The sequence below is a fragment of the Lates calcarifer genome, linkage group LG21, assembly GCF_001640805.2.
Source record: "Lates calcarifer isolate ASB-BC8 linkage group LG21, TLL_Latcal_v3, whole genome shotgun sequence".
Classification (NCBI taxonomy): Eukaryota; Metazoa; Chordata; class Actinopteri; family Centropomidae; genus Lates; species Lates calcarifer.
The window spans coordinates 14,760,593-14,776,706 of record NC_066853.1 but is presented as its reverse complement, the minus strand read 5'-3'; the positions used below and the strand labels follow the sequence as shown (position 1 = coordinate 14,776,706).

General features: G+C 38.6%; 1 protein-coding gene across 1 annotated transcript; it reads left to right on the top strand.

Annotated features, from left to right (window-relative positions):
• Positions 1-961: 961 nt before the first annotated feature.
• Positions 962-7,225, top strand: zgc:112083. The gene is made up of 10 exons (XM_018700359.2): positions 962-1,051; positions 1,682-1,890; positions 2,929-3,155; positions 3,248-3,359; positions 3,458-3,610; positions 3,711-3,785; positions 4,352-4,472; positions 5,304-5,442; positions 5,635-5,759; positions 6,245-7,225. Exons 2-10 carry the CDS (start codon positions 1,740-1,742, stop codon positions 6,675-6,677), a joined length of 1,536 nt encoding a protein of 511 aa, XP_018555875.1. The 5' UTR covers positions 962-1,051; positions 1,682-1,739; the 3' UTR covers positions 6,678-7,225.
• The last annotated feature ends 8,889 nt before the right edge of the window (positions 7,226-16,114 follow it).

Below are 16,114 nucleotides of genomic sequence, written 5' to 3'. Positions count from 1 at the left end.
TGAATAAGAGATCAGCGATGGCACTGGAGCTTCCTAAGCTCTGTCCCAGAGACTTGTCTGGCTGGTTTCCGTTTCACCTACATTGCATTTTATATTGTGTGAAATATGCTCTGCTACATGTTCAGGGTGTTCATTTTTGCCACGTTGAGGCACTGTTAGTTACTGTCATGGACAAAGAGCTGTCACTGTTACAAACAAAAGCGGCCGTTAGGGTTCACCTGTTTATATGAAAATGGTATCTAGCAATAAAATGTTTATGTGGACTAAATGTTCAGCCAACCAACAGCAGTGTAGGAGACACCAAAAAGACGAGTCCCCAGTTTGTGAGTGCACCAGACACAAAGAAATTCAGATTGCAAATGTTCACCATAACATCCAGTAAATGGCTGTTTTGAACACCTACATTGTTGGTACCAGTGTCCAGTATTGTGTGACTTAATTCATCCTGTATTGGCTTCACATTAGGAAACATGCACCCTCATGGAAATATTGTATTTCTTTGACAGGCAAGACACTGCACAGTGTGGTGCAGATAGTCAGTAAATTGCGACCTCTAGTGGCTAAAATCTCTGGATAAATCCTGGATAAAATGTGCAGTGGCTGCAAGATAAGCTAAGTAGATCAGATTTCCTGTTTCAATTACATCCTGTTTCAATGACATCAATGAGAGCTGGAGGCTCACAATCAAATTACCTCTTTTTCTGCTTGGCTCCAGAGTCTGTGAATAATACGGGCATCTAAATATTAGCCATTGCAAATAGGTATGTTAAAACAGCATGGCAAATGTGAGAGTGCAACATAGTAACCAAAATCAGGCTCAGGATTATTAACTTCACGAATGAAACAAACTACAGTGGTTCTAGTACAGTAGGTGGCGGTGGGTGTCTCTCTTGCCTTCTTGTCGATATTTTTTTAATAAACCGGCGAAGAAGAACAACGTCCGTTTTGACGGTGACGCAGACAGGAAATAAACAAAACCAGACAAGCTCAGAGGAGGGAAGAAGAGTTAGCCTAGAGCACAGAGCTGCTGCAGCGACTGACTTTAACACTCGTAAGAAACATTTACAAAACTTCATGCATCACAAGTTTCGAAAACGCTAGTGTGTATTTACAAATTGCCCATTAAGATGGCACTAAGACTTCTCATATGGAATACTTAAAATGGTGATAAGCTGTGTAGGAAAAACGATAAACAGTGGTAACCTGTGACAGGTTCAGCGATAGCTAGACTGTTAGCGTAAATACTAGCTTTTACATAATGACTAGTTCAGAAATAAAAACAGCTGTAAGTGTTTTCTAGGTAATTTAACGTTTCCTTTTTTCAGTTAACCTGTGCTAACTGTTGCTGGCATCATATTCAAACCAGTAAAATGCTTCTCACCTAAGCACACAGTTAATTTTCTCTCCATTAAAATGTCTGTCACATACTATGGAAGCCCATTTACACCAATGTCATAAAAAAGAAGCTATAAGTCATCATAATGAGAAACTTTCTTGACTCGATAATGACAGTTTCTCAAGATAATGAAAAACTTTCTCATTTTAATCACTTAGTATCTGATCACTTTGAGACATGAATCATGTTTTGCGAGTATGTTTCTCATTATAATGCCTTACAGGACTCATCACATTGGTGAGAATAGGCTTCCTTACCCATCATTGTATGTTTTCCTGTTTTAAGTGGTCAGGTTTGGGAGTGAGCAGCTGCAGCAGCTGAGCCCACAGAGGAGACCGCCATCATGATGACAACTAAGAGACTAGACAATTTTGAGGTGGCTTGTGAGTGGGCTTCGTGCGACTTCAAGGGCCGCACCATGGAGGAGCTGAGCGACCATATGTCACTGCATTTAAAGGACTACCTGGGAGACAAAGATGCCCTGGAGGAACTGGGTAAGTGAGTCCGTTTGTGGCAGTTGTGGGGCAACATCACCTGTAAGTCACATCACATTTATCTCAGTAGCAAGAAATTAAGTTACATCTTTTTAAAAGCAGGTATGCACACAATTCTTAAGGGGAAAAAAGGAACTGTGACCATTTATTTAACTTTCTTTGCCTCACCACAACTGGTTGAAGTTCTGTGAAGAGCTGCAGTGTGTATTGGTCAGCTGGTCTCATTTGTTAGTGCTGGATTTGGTGCGGTAATGTTAGTCTGTGGGTGACTGGTTATGAAATATGAACAAAATACTTCACCTCTGTCTTGCGAAGCTGATCATTAAGTCTTTTGATCCAAAATATACTAGAGTAATCTTTTAATTTTTGGGTACTTACTGACATTAGTGATTGCTTGTATTAACTCCTGCTACTTCTAATGCCTTTATCAAGTGTATGACTTCAGTTTTTACTGTTATTTAGCAGTTATGTCTCCTTCATTTTTTGCTTCCCCTCACTTTACCCTGAACCTAACCTTATCTGTTACCCCCTCTAGTCATATCTGTGAAGTCTAAGCCCTTACTCCACCCACAGATGGCAGACTATTCAAAGGGGAAACAAACATCTACACAAGACTGTGAACTCATCAGTTTATATGACACAGTTTGTTTTCAGTTGATGGAACAAGCTGCTTATGTTTCCTCTCAAAGCCATGAGCTATATTGTTCTATATTGCGCCTGTTCGTGCGCCCACGTGGCTTATATGGCATCTTGTGGTTTCTGTACCTGCTCGCCCTCATCTGCACCTGCAACACCAGCTGCAATTTCTCCAACATTTGAGTCAGTGTTAGACTCCACTGCCTGCGTGACTTTCTTCCTTTTGAATTAATCCATGCAAAGAATGCAAACTCATTCTGATTGACAGTGACTTATTGTGACTCTGGGTTAGATGCTGGTGAACTGGTGCATTATAGGACTAGACAGTAGTCCGTCTGAAGGACTTTACTGAACATACTGACATCACTTTGCAGTAATTACTCCATCCCTCTCTTTGCTTAGATGAGTATGCTTGTCTCTGGAACGGATGTGAATTTTTATCCATGGGTAGCCCTGCAGAGCTGGAGGTCCATGCTTACTTTCACAACTACCACGGTAAGCTCAAGTTTGTCGGGTCACAGCTGCTTAAGTCCCGCCCTGACCTGCCCAGCTGCAACCAAGGCATACACAGCAACAACCTGGTTCCTGAAGGATCTGATGGATATGTTTGCCAGTGGGAGCACTGTGATGTAGGTATTTGTAGTCTTAAGTTACTCACTGGTTGCCAAATTATTGATAGCACCATGATTATAATGCAGTGTATTTATTTTTCTTTATACAGAGTACATTTAACAATCCCGAGTGGTTCTACCGACATGTGGACAATCACGTTGAAAGTGCTGAGCTGCAGTCATTCTCACAACAGCAGCAAGCTCTCTTTTGCCACTGGGCAGGTATGACAGTAAGAACAGGTTAAAGAGATGCTCTTTGCTGTGTCCGACTTAACCTGCTGTGGCATCTTATGATGTACGTGTCTGTGTCTCTGTGACAGGCTGCGATGCTTTCTTCAAGATCAGGTATCGTTTGAGAGAACACATGCGGAGCCACACTCAGGAGAGACTCGTAGCCTGCCCTACATGTGGCAGCATGTTCTCCAGCAACACAAAGCTGTTTGACCACCTCCACAGACAGGCTGAGCCAGTGGGTGAGAGAGATGCTTTGGTTTGTGAAACTTTCCCAGGATGCTGCTGTTGTAAATGTTTTTGCATAAGTGCTGATTATTGTGCATGTACTTGTTCTAACAGAGTCGCTGGTGTGTGAACACTGTGGCAAAGCTTTTTCCAGCGAGAGACTTTTGAGGGATCACGTTCGTCAGCATGGTAATAACTTTCTCCTGCTGTAATATTGAATAGTTGTCACACTGCAGCTGTTAGGGTTGGACTGGTCAGATTTAATAAAGGACAGTTCTGAACTTAAAACAACATTATACGTTTTCCATCTTTTCCAGCTGTTGTAATCACATTACATTGTCATTGTAGGTGGAAAGCATGAACAGTAAAATTTTCAAGCTCAATCAGATGAACAGTGGCCTAATTCATTTTAAGTACTGAAGAAAGTTGAATTTCAAAATTCATTCTTAACCTTGAAAGCAGCAGTTTACATCACCTGTTTTGATTTTTAAGTATCACCTGCATAAAGTTACATTTAAAGTTAAACTTAAAAACATTGTGTTACAAGGATGAACTAGACTGTTCACTTTATAAATACAGTACTCATTTTGATTGAATAGGATTTTAGAATAAATAACAAATGGGCCTTTGCAGTAAAGAAAGTGTGTGGAGGATCACTAATGATCCAAGTGGACCACATATTGGCCAGTTGTTAATCAGCCATTTTGCAGGTATCAGATTAAATTATAACTAATGTTGTTTTCTTTTACTCTCAGTGAATCAGGTGAAGTGTCCCTTCTGTGACATGACCTGCACCACTCTGGCAGCTCTGAAGATCCACATCCGGTTCCGCCACTGTGACGAGCGGCCGTACCCATGTGACTTCTGTGACAAAAGGTAAGACTTTTGAAACAGCTGATTACACGTTGTTATTACTGTGGCAAAATCAGGGCTCTTCTAAATTATGTCGTCTTGTACTATTTGGCATTAAACATAGTGATGTTAATTTTCAGCTACTTCAATATGAATAATCTTTAAACTGCTGTATCATAAAGGTTATCATTCATTACCTATCTTTAGTGAGTATGCTTTATTGATGTAGCATTTTATTTGCATAGCACTTTTCAAAACAGGAGCTAGAAAGTATAAGGGGGAAAAAAAAGTTCATCTTCCATCCATCTTCTTCATCAGTTTGTCCCTGAATGCATCTTAGATCCTTTTACTGTATGTTTTCAGTCAGAATATCTCTAATTTCTGCTACATATAGAAAACATGAGCTTACCTTAAAACCACCAAAAATGCAGCCTTTATGGGGGACTCCTCTTATCCAAAGCATTTGAATGATTTGTCAAACAATCAAAAAAACGTTTGTAAATAATTAATTCAACATTTTGTAATAATTGTTGTAAATGTCTTTATTGATATATTTTCATATAATTGGATTTGCAGAAAATACACAGCTTTAATATGTTGCCAAAAACGCAAACAAATACAAGCAAAAAAGGAACAACTAGCAGTCAGAGCTGTTAACACACATCAGTGTGAGAATGCTACTGGACCCACTGTTATCAGTGTTAATGTTTGTTAATTTTTATTCTTAATGATTATAGTGTAATCTTTGTGTGAAGTAGTATTTAAGGGTGGTAAAATTGAATAAATTTCAGCATTGGACTCATCATCGTAAAATTATGTTGTCACAGTATTTTATTTATTTATTTTTTTTTTCAGATTTAAGAACCAGCGTGATCTACAGAAGCACACAGAGGTTCATAATGAGGGTACTGTGTATCGCTGTACTGTGGAGGGTTGTGATTATTCTTGTCACACATTCCAAACCATGAGCCACCACTTCAAGAGAGTGCACGAGGTTTGTTAGCACCAACATGAAGCGCTCATTAAAGCCATATTATACGTCTGTCTATGTTTTTTTTTTTTTAGAAGTCCCATATATTGTAAAAAAAAATTATTAATTAAGTTATTAAGTTATTTTTTATTCTTGGTTAGTAATTAAGGTGTGAGCTCTGTTACTTACATTATAAAATGTTTTTTTAACCAACAGGTTGGAGGGATGTCCAAATATAAATGCCATATTTGTGATAAGGTGTTCTCCTGGTGTTACACTCTCACGCTTCACCTTCGCAAAAAACATGAGCTGAAATGGCCCTCTGGACATTCACGCTTTAGGTAAGTCAAAGCAGCCAGTCATCATTCAGTGTGTTTACATGGCAGCTGACTGAACTCCACCTGCGTAGACCCGAGGGTAATTAGACTCGCTGTAAAATATGATCAGTCCGAGCAGACTGTAACTGAGAGAGAACCAACAAAAGCAGCAGTTTGATGCAGTGAGCTTGATCACTGAACAAGAAGTCACAGTGGAAAAGAGCAGCAATATCATAAAGAAAGAAAGTTGTGTGCTTCAAAGACGTTTACAAGAAGTGTCAAGTCCTGTTTCTACCGTCTGCACCAACAAAAACTTTTTTTTAAGTGCTATATGGAGGCAAGTGGACTCGAGGTTCTTTGGTTTCACCTCTCATTTGAAAGGCTTCTTCAGCTCTGACTGGTTGGGAGTCTCAGACATTTAACCTCTGATCTCTTGAGAATCGTTGAGGTCGCATGTGAGTCTCATGTAAAAAAATATGTCTAAAAAGTACTTTTTGTTTTCTCCATAGATACAGAAAGGATGTAGATGGCTTCCTAAAAGTAAACATGGTGCGATTTGAGACTGTGGAAGTGACCAAGGAGATCATGAAGAACATGGCCAAAAAGCCGCAGAGCCTTCGGAAAAGTCCTCGGACCAGCGGCCGGAACAAGAGGGCCGCGGCCACGCCAGAGAGTGGACGAAGCTCTCCCGCAGGATCGTCCTCGCCCTCTTCCAGCTCCTCCTCCTCGTACTCCTCTGAGTTCTCTGGAGGTGAGGACGTTTCGTCTCAGCCCAGCCCCAGAGGCAGTGACTCTCCCGTCTACTGCGTGATGAGCACCATCCCTCACATTGAGGACGAGCCTGGAGGATTATCTCAGGAGGACTGCGATGGTAGCGGGACATCTGGAGCTGTTCAGGCACTGACGGAAGTCGCCAGGGGCCTCGGCATGGACGTGGTTTGATTTCCTCACTTTGCACTGGGTGAAATCACAAATGTCTGGTGGAGGCTGTTTTTTTTAGCTTTTATGCAATTAAATTGTTTTGTCTGTTTTAGTGTATTTGCCTGTCAGTGGAAACATCAGAGGAAATGTTTTTCCTCGCCAAAGCTTCCTCATGGTCTCTGGTGTTTGTAGTGATGTTACATTGAGATGCTTCTCTCTACAGTGGTTTTAGAGGACGGCACTTTATTATAACAGCTCTTATTAACTCTCATGCCTCAGCTTAGCTTTGTGATGCATTGCATTAATGATATCACCTGTTAAACATGCAGTAGATTAATCTTTGTGACAAAGCTTACATGAATGAGTTTACAGCACTACAAAGCTAGTTCTATGAAATGTTGTTCTTTAAACACCATATTCCATTTTGTGTGATATTTCCATGACCTTTCCCAACAGAGGATTTCAGAGGACATTGTTTTTTATTTTTATTTTTATTTTTATTGTAGTCTTGGAATGTTGCTTAATTTTATTGTTACAAATTTTAAATACATTTTTGATACAAAAGTAAATTTTTCTTGTGTATTTGTCTCCTGGTGGCTGTGGAGATGGCAGTGTTGATTGGTTGGTTGGTCATCTCATCAACCCCTGGATGGATTGCCCTGACTTGTCATCTAGCGCCACCACCAGGTCAAAATGTTAACAGGTCCATTACTTTGGTTTTTAGACCAAAACTTTACCAAAAAAAAAAAAAAAACGCACAAGCACATGCATTTTAATATATTTAATCAAATAATGTTTAACAAGGGAATCATTGCAGTGTAAGAATGACTGTAAAGTTGCAAAAATCAGTCAAAGACACATGCTGTCCAATCGCAAGACCACAGCTATAGATCTTTTTGCCTAGTTAAAGCTGTTCTAGGGCAAACTGTTCCACTGGATTAATGCAGAATGACCAGTGAACTCAGCAGACATACTGTAAATGAGTGATTGTTGTTGTGGGTGTAGCTGCTCTCCTTCTTTGTCAGACAGACCGTCTCTCTATCTCAGGGCCCAAGGTAGGGTGTTGCCAGAAAGCCAGGATGTGGGAGTTGCCATCTGCAGTGGTGGAGATGACAGTTTTCGTTAAAGTCCCTCCCTCTAAGGTAAGCGGTCTCCTGCTTCTTCAAAGCAAGAGGGAAATAAAGAGGTGGCATAAAGAAACCATGAAAAGCCTCTTTTGGCCTCTGTGCTACAAGAGGTATCTTGATCCCTTTGCAGGTATTCAGTGAACAGTCGTTTTGTCTGGAGAGCAGATCCTTTCTTTTGTGCATGTTCCATGTTTGCCCCCATGCAGCAGTTTGGTAGGGATGCATTCCAGCTCCTGGGTAAGAGGTGAGTCCCCCGGGAGTGCTGGTGACAGTACATTTACTGCTGTTAGGGTACAAGACAGACAGATCACTAATGTTTATATGTGGTAATGGTGTGGTCCTTAAAGATGCATGTGTTGGGCTGAACGAAGATGAATCCATGTGCAAAATCTTAAAAGGATCAAAGTGATCATCTGCAATCTCCTGCTTCACCCTCTTCATTTTCATGAAGCTGTCACGCTCCAGCTTCCTTTTCCTGTCAAGCGATGCGCTGGGTCTGCCGTCAAGTTCAGAAGTCACCGTTCGATCCCAGGATTTGTCTCCGAGAGGTAAATCCTTTGCTGTGTCTGTTCTCCGGTCCCTGTGTTTCTCCCTCTCATCAAGTCTCTCTCTCCAGTGCGGGCTCTGGAGGCTGTTCCAGTTTCTCCCTCTTGGTCGTTTGGCTGGGGCGAGATGCTGCTGAAGGTGTGGAAAGGTCAGAGGTTTTCCCTGTTTCACTCCCGTCACCAGTGCGTCTACATGCAGTCCGTCCACACGGAGAGTCTAAAAGTGAAGCAGGTCAGCTTTAACTATATGGCGCATATCATCCTATTGCTAAAGGTTATTTCTTACATCGCCTTAAACACACCTGGATTTGGATGCATGTAGGAGGGCTTCTCTGATATCTTGTGTTGCACTGAGCCTGGTAGACTGACAGATGGATGCTCAGGTGTCAACTCTCGTTGGCACCTGTTTGGTTTTTGTTGCACTCTCTGTTAATGATGCATCAAATACAACATGTTAAGCACAAACTAGTTTTGAAATCCAATAAAAATAAATAAATAAATAAATAATAATAAGAAGAATACTAATAATAATCAAAAGACACCTATAGAGTCTCTATAGATATGAACTCCAGAGAGGTACAATAATAATTGTCCTACATGTGTAGCTCCTTAAAACTGAATTTATAAATGTTGTCTGTCAAATGAAGGACCTTACATAGACACGTTTGACTCTATTCCTTTTATTTATCTTTTAAATAAGATGAAAAAATACAATTAAAAAGCCACTCAAATGACAAAAAATATCTGAATTCAATTATCCAGTTTAACTGACACAAATAGATACAAAATGTGAAAAAAGGCTAAATACTTTCTGAATGTACTAGTTCATGTGACTAATACTCTGATGCATTTAATCCTTACCTTGAGTTGTTTGTGATAAAAAATCTTCCATGCAATGCAGACGTGCAGTGCACCCCATCTCCATCGTTTCTGGAAAAAAAAAGTGAAAACATTTTGAAAAGGAAACAGAAGTAGGGCAGTAGTTTCACTTTATCTTTCTGTGTTTTAATTGCTGTGTCTGTTTCAAATTGATGCATCCTGGACTCACTGTCCTGAAGGACTTCTGTGTCGCTCTGTGAAAAGCAGTGACTGGGGCAAAAGAGGGCCTCGCTGTTCCTCTGGGAAGATGCATGTTGAACTGTAGAGTTAAAAGATGATGACTTTAAATTATTCCTCCTGGTATCATGTGGCAATTAGGGAAAAAGAATTAGGAGAAATGTGTAAAATTCAGTGTTAAAATCACAGCTGAGTAAATGTTACAGAGACACATCTCCTTACATTATTGTCCTGGGTTTCTGTTATAGTTGGAGCTGGTGGGATGGTGGAGAATTGGTGCAGGATGGGAGTGAAGGCATGCTGATGACCGTGCTGATGCATGTGTTGATGTTGATGAACCAGGCTGTGCGTATACGGAGTGGACTGCTGGAATATAAGCAAGTGTGCTTTCAGTTGCTAAGCAGGCAAAATGGTGAACTCTGACTCTGTGGAGCCCTGTTTTTTTTCCTTGCTTAAATTTGTGTTTTGTCAAGTATGCCAAATTAACTATTAGCAGTTCTTCTTTGCAATCTACCTGTGGATGTGCAGACAGCTATACCTGAATTACTTTGATACTGAAGAAAACTTTAAAATGTGCTGATTCTCAGGCAAGTTCTGGAGTTTTTTCCTGTTACTTCTAAATGGATTCATGGATGTTTATTTGTGACACTGGAGGATAGTCGTATCGTCAGAAAGTGTAAATGGTGCCAAATCTAAATTCTGTGTATCATGTCTGTGTGTTTAAATTTGACTTATGAGTTATGGCTCTGAGAGGGAATACCATTTTTGGTACAAAGTTCGATTATAACTTACTTCCTGTCATTTTTAAAGCACCCGTACCACTTTCCCTGACATTACAGTCTGAAAACCTCTGCTCTAGAGAAAAAAAAACAGCAAACATTTTTTTGGCATGCATTCATTTTTGCAACTTAAAACAGCAGAAATAGTGATAAAGTGTTTAAACGTAGCTGAGGCTGTAGTTGGTCGTACCAGGCTGTGGAGCGTGTTTTGAACTTGAATCAGTGGGTTTGCTCCTGCCATGGATGAGGCTGCTTGAAGGCCCACCGGGGTCCAGACACACTGCTGTGAGGTAATGTGTAACTCAGTTCACTGGCAAGATGGAGCTTCCTTTCTTCAGAAGAAAATTATCCGACCAGCCAATCACCAGGAAGTTCAGATTGTTCTTGATTGTCTTAGTTCCAGACTAGCGGTCACCCCTGCAGTCAAGACAAGCAGTGTAAATCAGTGAACATTCACAGAATTATAAACACAGTCGTGTCTTGCGTCCTGTCAGTATATAAGGATTTTTTTAAGCATACAAATTGTATGATATATATGCATGCAAATGACAGTATATTGTTAGATTGCATTACAGGGAGCAATCCAATTAAGGCATTCAGTGTCCCAATCCATTTAATTAATTTAGGATCCATCCGTTCCAAGGACACATGGTTAGTAATGCTGTTAGTGAAAGGGGATCACAGTGATATGCAGTGTGTCTGTGTTGAATAAATATAAAACTAGAGATTCCTTTGTGGTGATTTATCATGAATGTATGTAGTTTTGAGCATCTTGTCTGCAAAAACTTACTGAAGCCTCTGATGTGCACAAATCGATACAAGAGCACAGAGATGAAAACGTTGAACAACATCATTTTTCAAGCAAAAACTCAAACAACCACTCTGCTTCCCAACTTCTCAAATGTGAGGAACTGGTGCTTTTCTCTGTTTCATATCATTGTGTAAATTGAATATATTTGGTTGCTGAATTGTTGGTTAGGTAACACAAGACTTTTTAAGAGCTCACCCTTGACTCAGGAAATTGAAACAGGCATTTTTAAATAATTTAATAAATATTTTATGCAGTTAATGAAAAAAATAATTTGCCGATTATCAGTAATGAAAAATAAGCACTAGTTGCAGCTCTAACAAATTATTTTCATTTTTTTCAAGCAAGGTACTTCTGACTGTCTCTATGTTATTGTTTTGTAAAAAAAAGAAAAAGTATGCACTCAGGAGATGGATGAAATGACAATAAAGCATTCAAAATATAAAGGAATACAAAACAGCACCACAAAATGTACACCTCTGACACAGTGTCAGAAGTTTCTTAAGGATCATATTTATCACAAGACTAGTTGTATAGTATTTCAATGTAGAGTGGTGTCTGAGTTTCTGCAGTAAAAAATAATCATCCTGTCTCCTTCTTCTTGAAATGACAGAGCTGAAACCAGATATCTTTATGAGGGACGCTTTCGATCTCTTTCCTGTTTCTGAGTTACTCCTCCATCCTGCTGTTTGTGTCAGTGCCCCTTTAACCTCTCTTGGCTGCTGCAGCAATCCAATAGCCTGATCCCTCCTTTCTCATAAAGACAAGATTAGCTGGAGGTTACACATCCTATGTTCTCTAAATTTCGTCCATGTCAGCGTGCCACAGAAATCTCTTAATCTCATAAAGGAGCTGTTTGTTAGGGAGCTCAAACAGTGAATGAGGTATCACAAACAGCTTGCCGTGTCATCTGAGGGCGCGGCGAGCGCCAGCACTCACCTCCAAGACAAACCATCCTCTATCAGTTATTCTTCAGTTTTAGCTTTGAAACCTCTGCAGACAACGTTTCTCATTCTCAATACATAAATACATAATAATACCATAATACATAATGTCAAAAGTTAAGAGATTACAGTTTATCCATCTGTCCATCCTTTACCGCTTGTCACAGCAGGGCAGGAGCCTATCACAGTTTATATCTTATGTATGAAACACCAACAGTACTGACTTAACAGTTTAATCAAGTAATTTTAAAGTAAAAATAGTAAAACTGACAGATTGCCAGTTTCTCAGATGTTAATATTTTCTGGTTTTCTAAGTCTTACATAAACTGAATACCTGGGTTTTATACTGTTGATAAGACAAAATGAGACATTTAAAGACATCATCCTAGAATCTGGAAATTATTGATGGGAAGTTTTTACTATTGTCTTATACTTACTGAGCATCATCATCACTTGATAATGAAAATAATTGTTACTTGAAGTCTTAAAAACACATCAGATGCCCTTTTTACTCGAAAGACAATATAAATTTAGCTTTAGCTTGAACATTTAAATTGGCACTTTTTAAAGTTCTGTACACTGAACAGCCTCGTAACCATATGAAAAATGATAGAAAGTCATTTCCTGTTTCCCATTTCCTAATTTTAAGTGAGATACTGTACTTGTTTATTTGCCACAGTAATTCTCCGTTGTAAGAAAATCAAATACAAATATTCTGTAAATATGTTTCTTACCTGTTGAATGAAGTGATGTGAATGTAAATTCTCGACTCTCGACTGATGTTTGAGGGTTATTATCCAGAGAAAAACACCCAGCTCCTCCAGCCTGTTTATCAGCCAACAAACTAAAGACAAAAACCTCCAATATGTCCTTTTGTTATATTTAATAATCAGTCACATTAACTGTGTTGATCCGTTCGGCTGACAGGGTAGTGAGTCCTGCTCGTCGTCCCCCTGTAGATCCTGAACAGTGACTTCAGTTCAGCAGGGACCACCTGTTGCTCTGAGCCACTGTCAGCTGTCCCTGGTCAATTAGTCAGTGTTACTTACCAACACCAGGAAAGACCATTAACTACTCCTTATGGCTTAAACTAATCCCATCAGCCCCATAAACCCTTCTGATTGAGTTTAGAGAAAGACAGCTTACAGTATGTGGCACCAGGAGGGGATTTTCAAAGAGAGACACTGGAGCAACATTGAAAATCTTTTAAACAAATTAATAAATAAACAGACACTTTGCCCATATGTAATGCAGGTTCTACAGTGTGTGCTCATGTATCTTAACACAGTGTGTAACCCAACACTTCACGCCAGAACTTTGGACTTTGAGAAACTGAGGTGGATATTTTTCACTCTTATATATCTTCTGGTATTTTTATTGTTTCTGATATTTTATAGACTGAACAATTGATTCATTGAGAAGATAATCATCAGTTGCAGAAATAACATCAAGTAATTTTACACCTAATACAACAGAGATTTATTTATTGTTTATTTTATTGTGTAGTCTGTGTTGTATTTTTATGCATTTTATAAGCAGTCCATAAAATTATATAAACTGATAATTTTGCACAACATGACCTTTTTTTTTTTCTTTTTTTTTTACAAGATGCATTATCCAATTTCTGTGTCACTTCCATAATACATACTGTGCACATTACACTGTATACTTCACTGTTTTTACAGCTAGTATACAAGAAACCAACATGCTTTACTATTTTATACTAACAGGAAAAGATAAAAGATCTAGTAACAACAATAATCAGAGAGTGACTTTAAATGCCACTAATTAAGAATCATATTAATTTTTTATGCGTGTTTTCCAAGCTCTCTTTGTAGATCTTTTTGCAGCAGCATTCACACAGGCCACTGACTTTTTTCAGCAAACATAACGTTGTCAGTTTTTCAGTATAAATACAAGATAACTTTAAATCAGTCAGCAGATCACCACCCTGACAGTTAATATCAAGAATATTTAATTTGAAGAGACAGATAGATAATTGTTCTTGATCATCCCAAAAGGAGATTTGTTTTCACAGCCTGCATCTCACATACATATCAGCATCAACAACATTTAGTAATTACCTTTACTCTTTTTTTTACCCTTTAAAGGTACTTATTCAACTAATATTTTACTTTTCTACTTGAATTTAAGAATATTTTAAGGTAGAAGACAGATTGTGCTCTCTGTTGTGAACTGTTCTGTACATCAATTATCAAAATTAACCATTTGCAAAGGCAGCTCTTTGGAAAACAGCAGTTGGAGTTGGGGCATGTAAGGTCACTGTAAAGCACAGATGGCATTACAATCTCAGAAAACCTGTTCTCTGGATCTTAAAATATCAGGCCTCAGTATAGCTACAATGTTTGGGTTTCCTGATGAAATGTTTCTAAATACTGAAACAGACTCTTTGAACTGTATGATCTGGCTTGAGCTAGTTGTCCTGAATAGCCCCAGACAAATTGGGCTACCCTTCAACTGGATCCCATTAAGCAGAACATAAGACGGTGATTGGATGAGACTTTGGGATGACATGTTCTCCTTGATTAGCTAATTCCATTTTCACTAACCATCCCAATCCTGTTAGTATGGGCAGGGTTAAGGCTTCTGCTCCATCGAGGAACGGTGTTCTCTCGGCCGCAAACCATTACCCTTTATAACCCACAATGCACTCATGTGCTAAGACTCATTAGGCGACTTAAAGTAGCTTCTTTAGCAAAGATTGCAATAGACTCATTTTATTCATTCACAACTATTAAAATGTCCCTCTAGTATCTTAAATTCCTAATTCGCCAATTACAAATGACCTGCTAATAAATCCACTGGGCCATTATTATTGGTCTGTATTGGCTCACTGTGTACAGTATATGTTGGCTGATCAATGTCAAGAAATTACAACACAGAAATCCTAAGACGTATTTGAGGTTCTTCAGAATCAGTGTTGCCATTACATAGTTTGTCCACCAGAGAGCACTGTCAGCTTTATTTTCTGCAACTCTGAAATCTTTTTGCTGTCAAAAATTCAGTACTGGTCAGACTGGACAAGTGAAAGTCAAAATGTTGTCATGATAATCCTGTACATGTATGATCATGCACATGTGAAGTAGTGAGAAAAGACAATGGAACTGCTGAAGGAAAAGTCATGTTGTTCCTCTAATGTGATTCTTCTTTTTGCAGGGCTGGTGCTAAGACAAGACAGGACCACTCAGTGTTAACAGAACCAGTTATGGCCAACCTCTTCAGACCTTTGTCCTCATCATTCGTTGTAAGTACCTTCAAAATTTTAATGATTTTTTTTTGTCACCATTTTCAGGGCTGCTTCATTATGTTTGAATTCTTTTATATAAATCAACACATAACAGATTGCGTAACCGTGCTGCTGAAGCATCTGTGAGGTTAAAATAATGTATCATCATCATTGATTTTACATGTCACAGTTTAATAGCATTCACTGCATTCTGGAGGGACTTTTCCCTCAGAGGCAAAAATTAAGAGACATCAAAATTTCTGAGATGCATTTTTAACAGAGAATCTGTGTTAATAAACACGGTCATTAAATTTAACAGACTCAAGCTGTGTCTCAGTTCTATATGACACAGTAATTCTGTGAGAGTTTTAAAAAAGTGATACAATTAAAGACACTTTAAAAAGTCAGTATCACACTAAATGGACTAATTTTTCTCAAATGAAACTAAATTACAGAGCTACTCACAGCTGCATAAAAGTAAAATAAAATGCAAAATAGTATTTTTATATGAACATTTTTATTATATCAGTGGTGAAAGAAGTATCTAGATATTTTACTTAAAAACAGTAGAAAAGTGTATAAATACTGTTACAATTAAAATGTATGCATTCAAAATACTACCAGGTAGCAAAGTATAGTTTAAAGTACTAAAAATATCAGCGCCCATTTCAGAATAATGTCTGTTGTATTTTAATTATTTATTTATTGATGTATTCATCACTTAATGTTGCAGCTGGTAAAGCTAAAGCTGCAGCTCATTTTAATTACTTTATATGTTGCTGAGTAGTTTATGAATTTCCCACAGGCATAATTTAAGTTTAATCTAACCTAAACCTATAACAATACAGCAGAAATAATTCACGGATTATATTTTGTAGTAATAAAGTCAATATGCAAAGTAAGTTAAATTATCAAATAAATGCAGTGGAGTAGAAAGTGCAATATTTCAATA

Excerpts from the sequence above, each read along its gene's own strand:
- zgc:112083 (XM_018700359.2), top strand. The coding sequence starts at position 1,740 with ATGATGACAACTAAGAGACTAGACAATTTTGAGGTGGCTTGTGAGTGG. Across the intron at positions 3,360-3,457 it reads TCTCTTTTGCCACTGGGCAG|GCTGCGATGCTTTCTTCAAG; the intron begins GTATGACAGTAA and ends TCTCTGTGACAG. Across the intron at positions 3,611-3,710 it reads CAGACAGGCTGAGCCAGTGG|AGTCGCTGGTGTGTGAACAC; the intron begins GTGAGAGAGATG and ends TTGTTCTAACAG.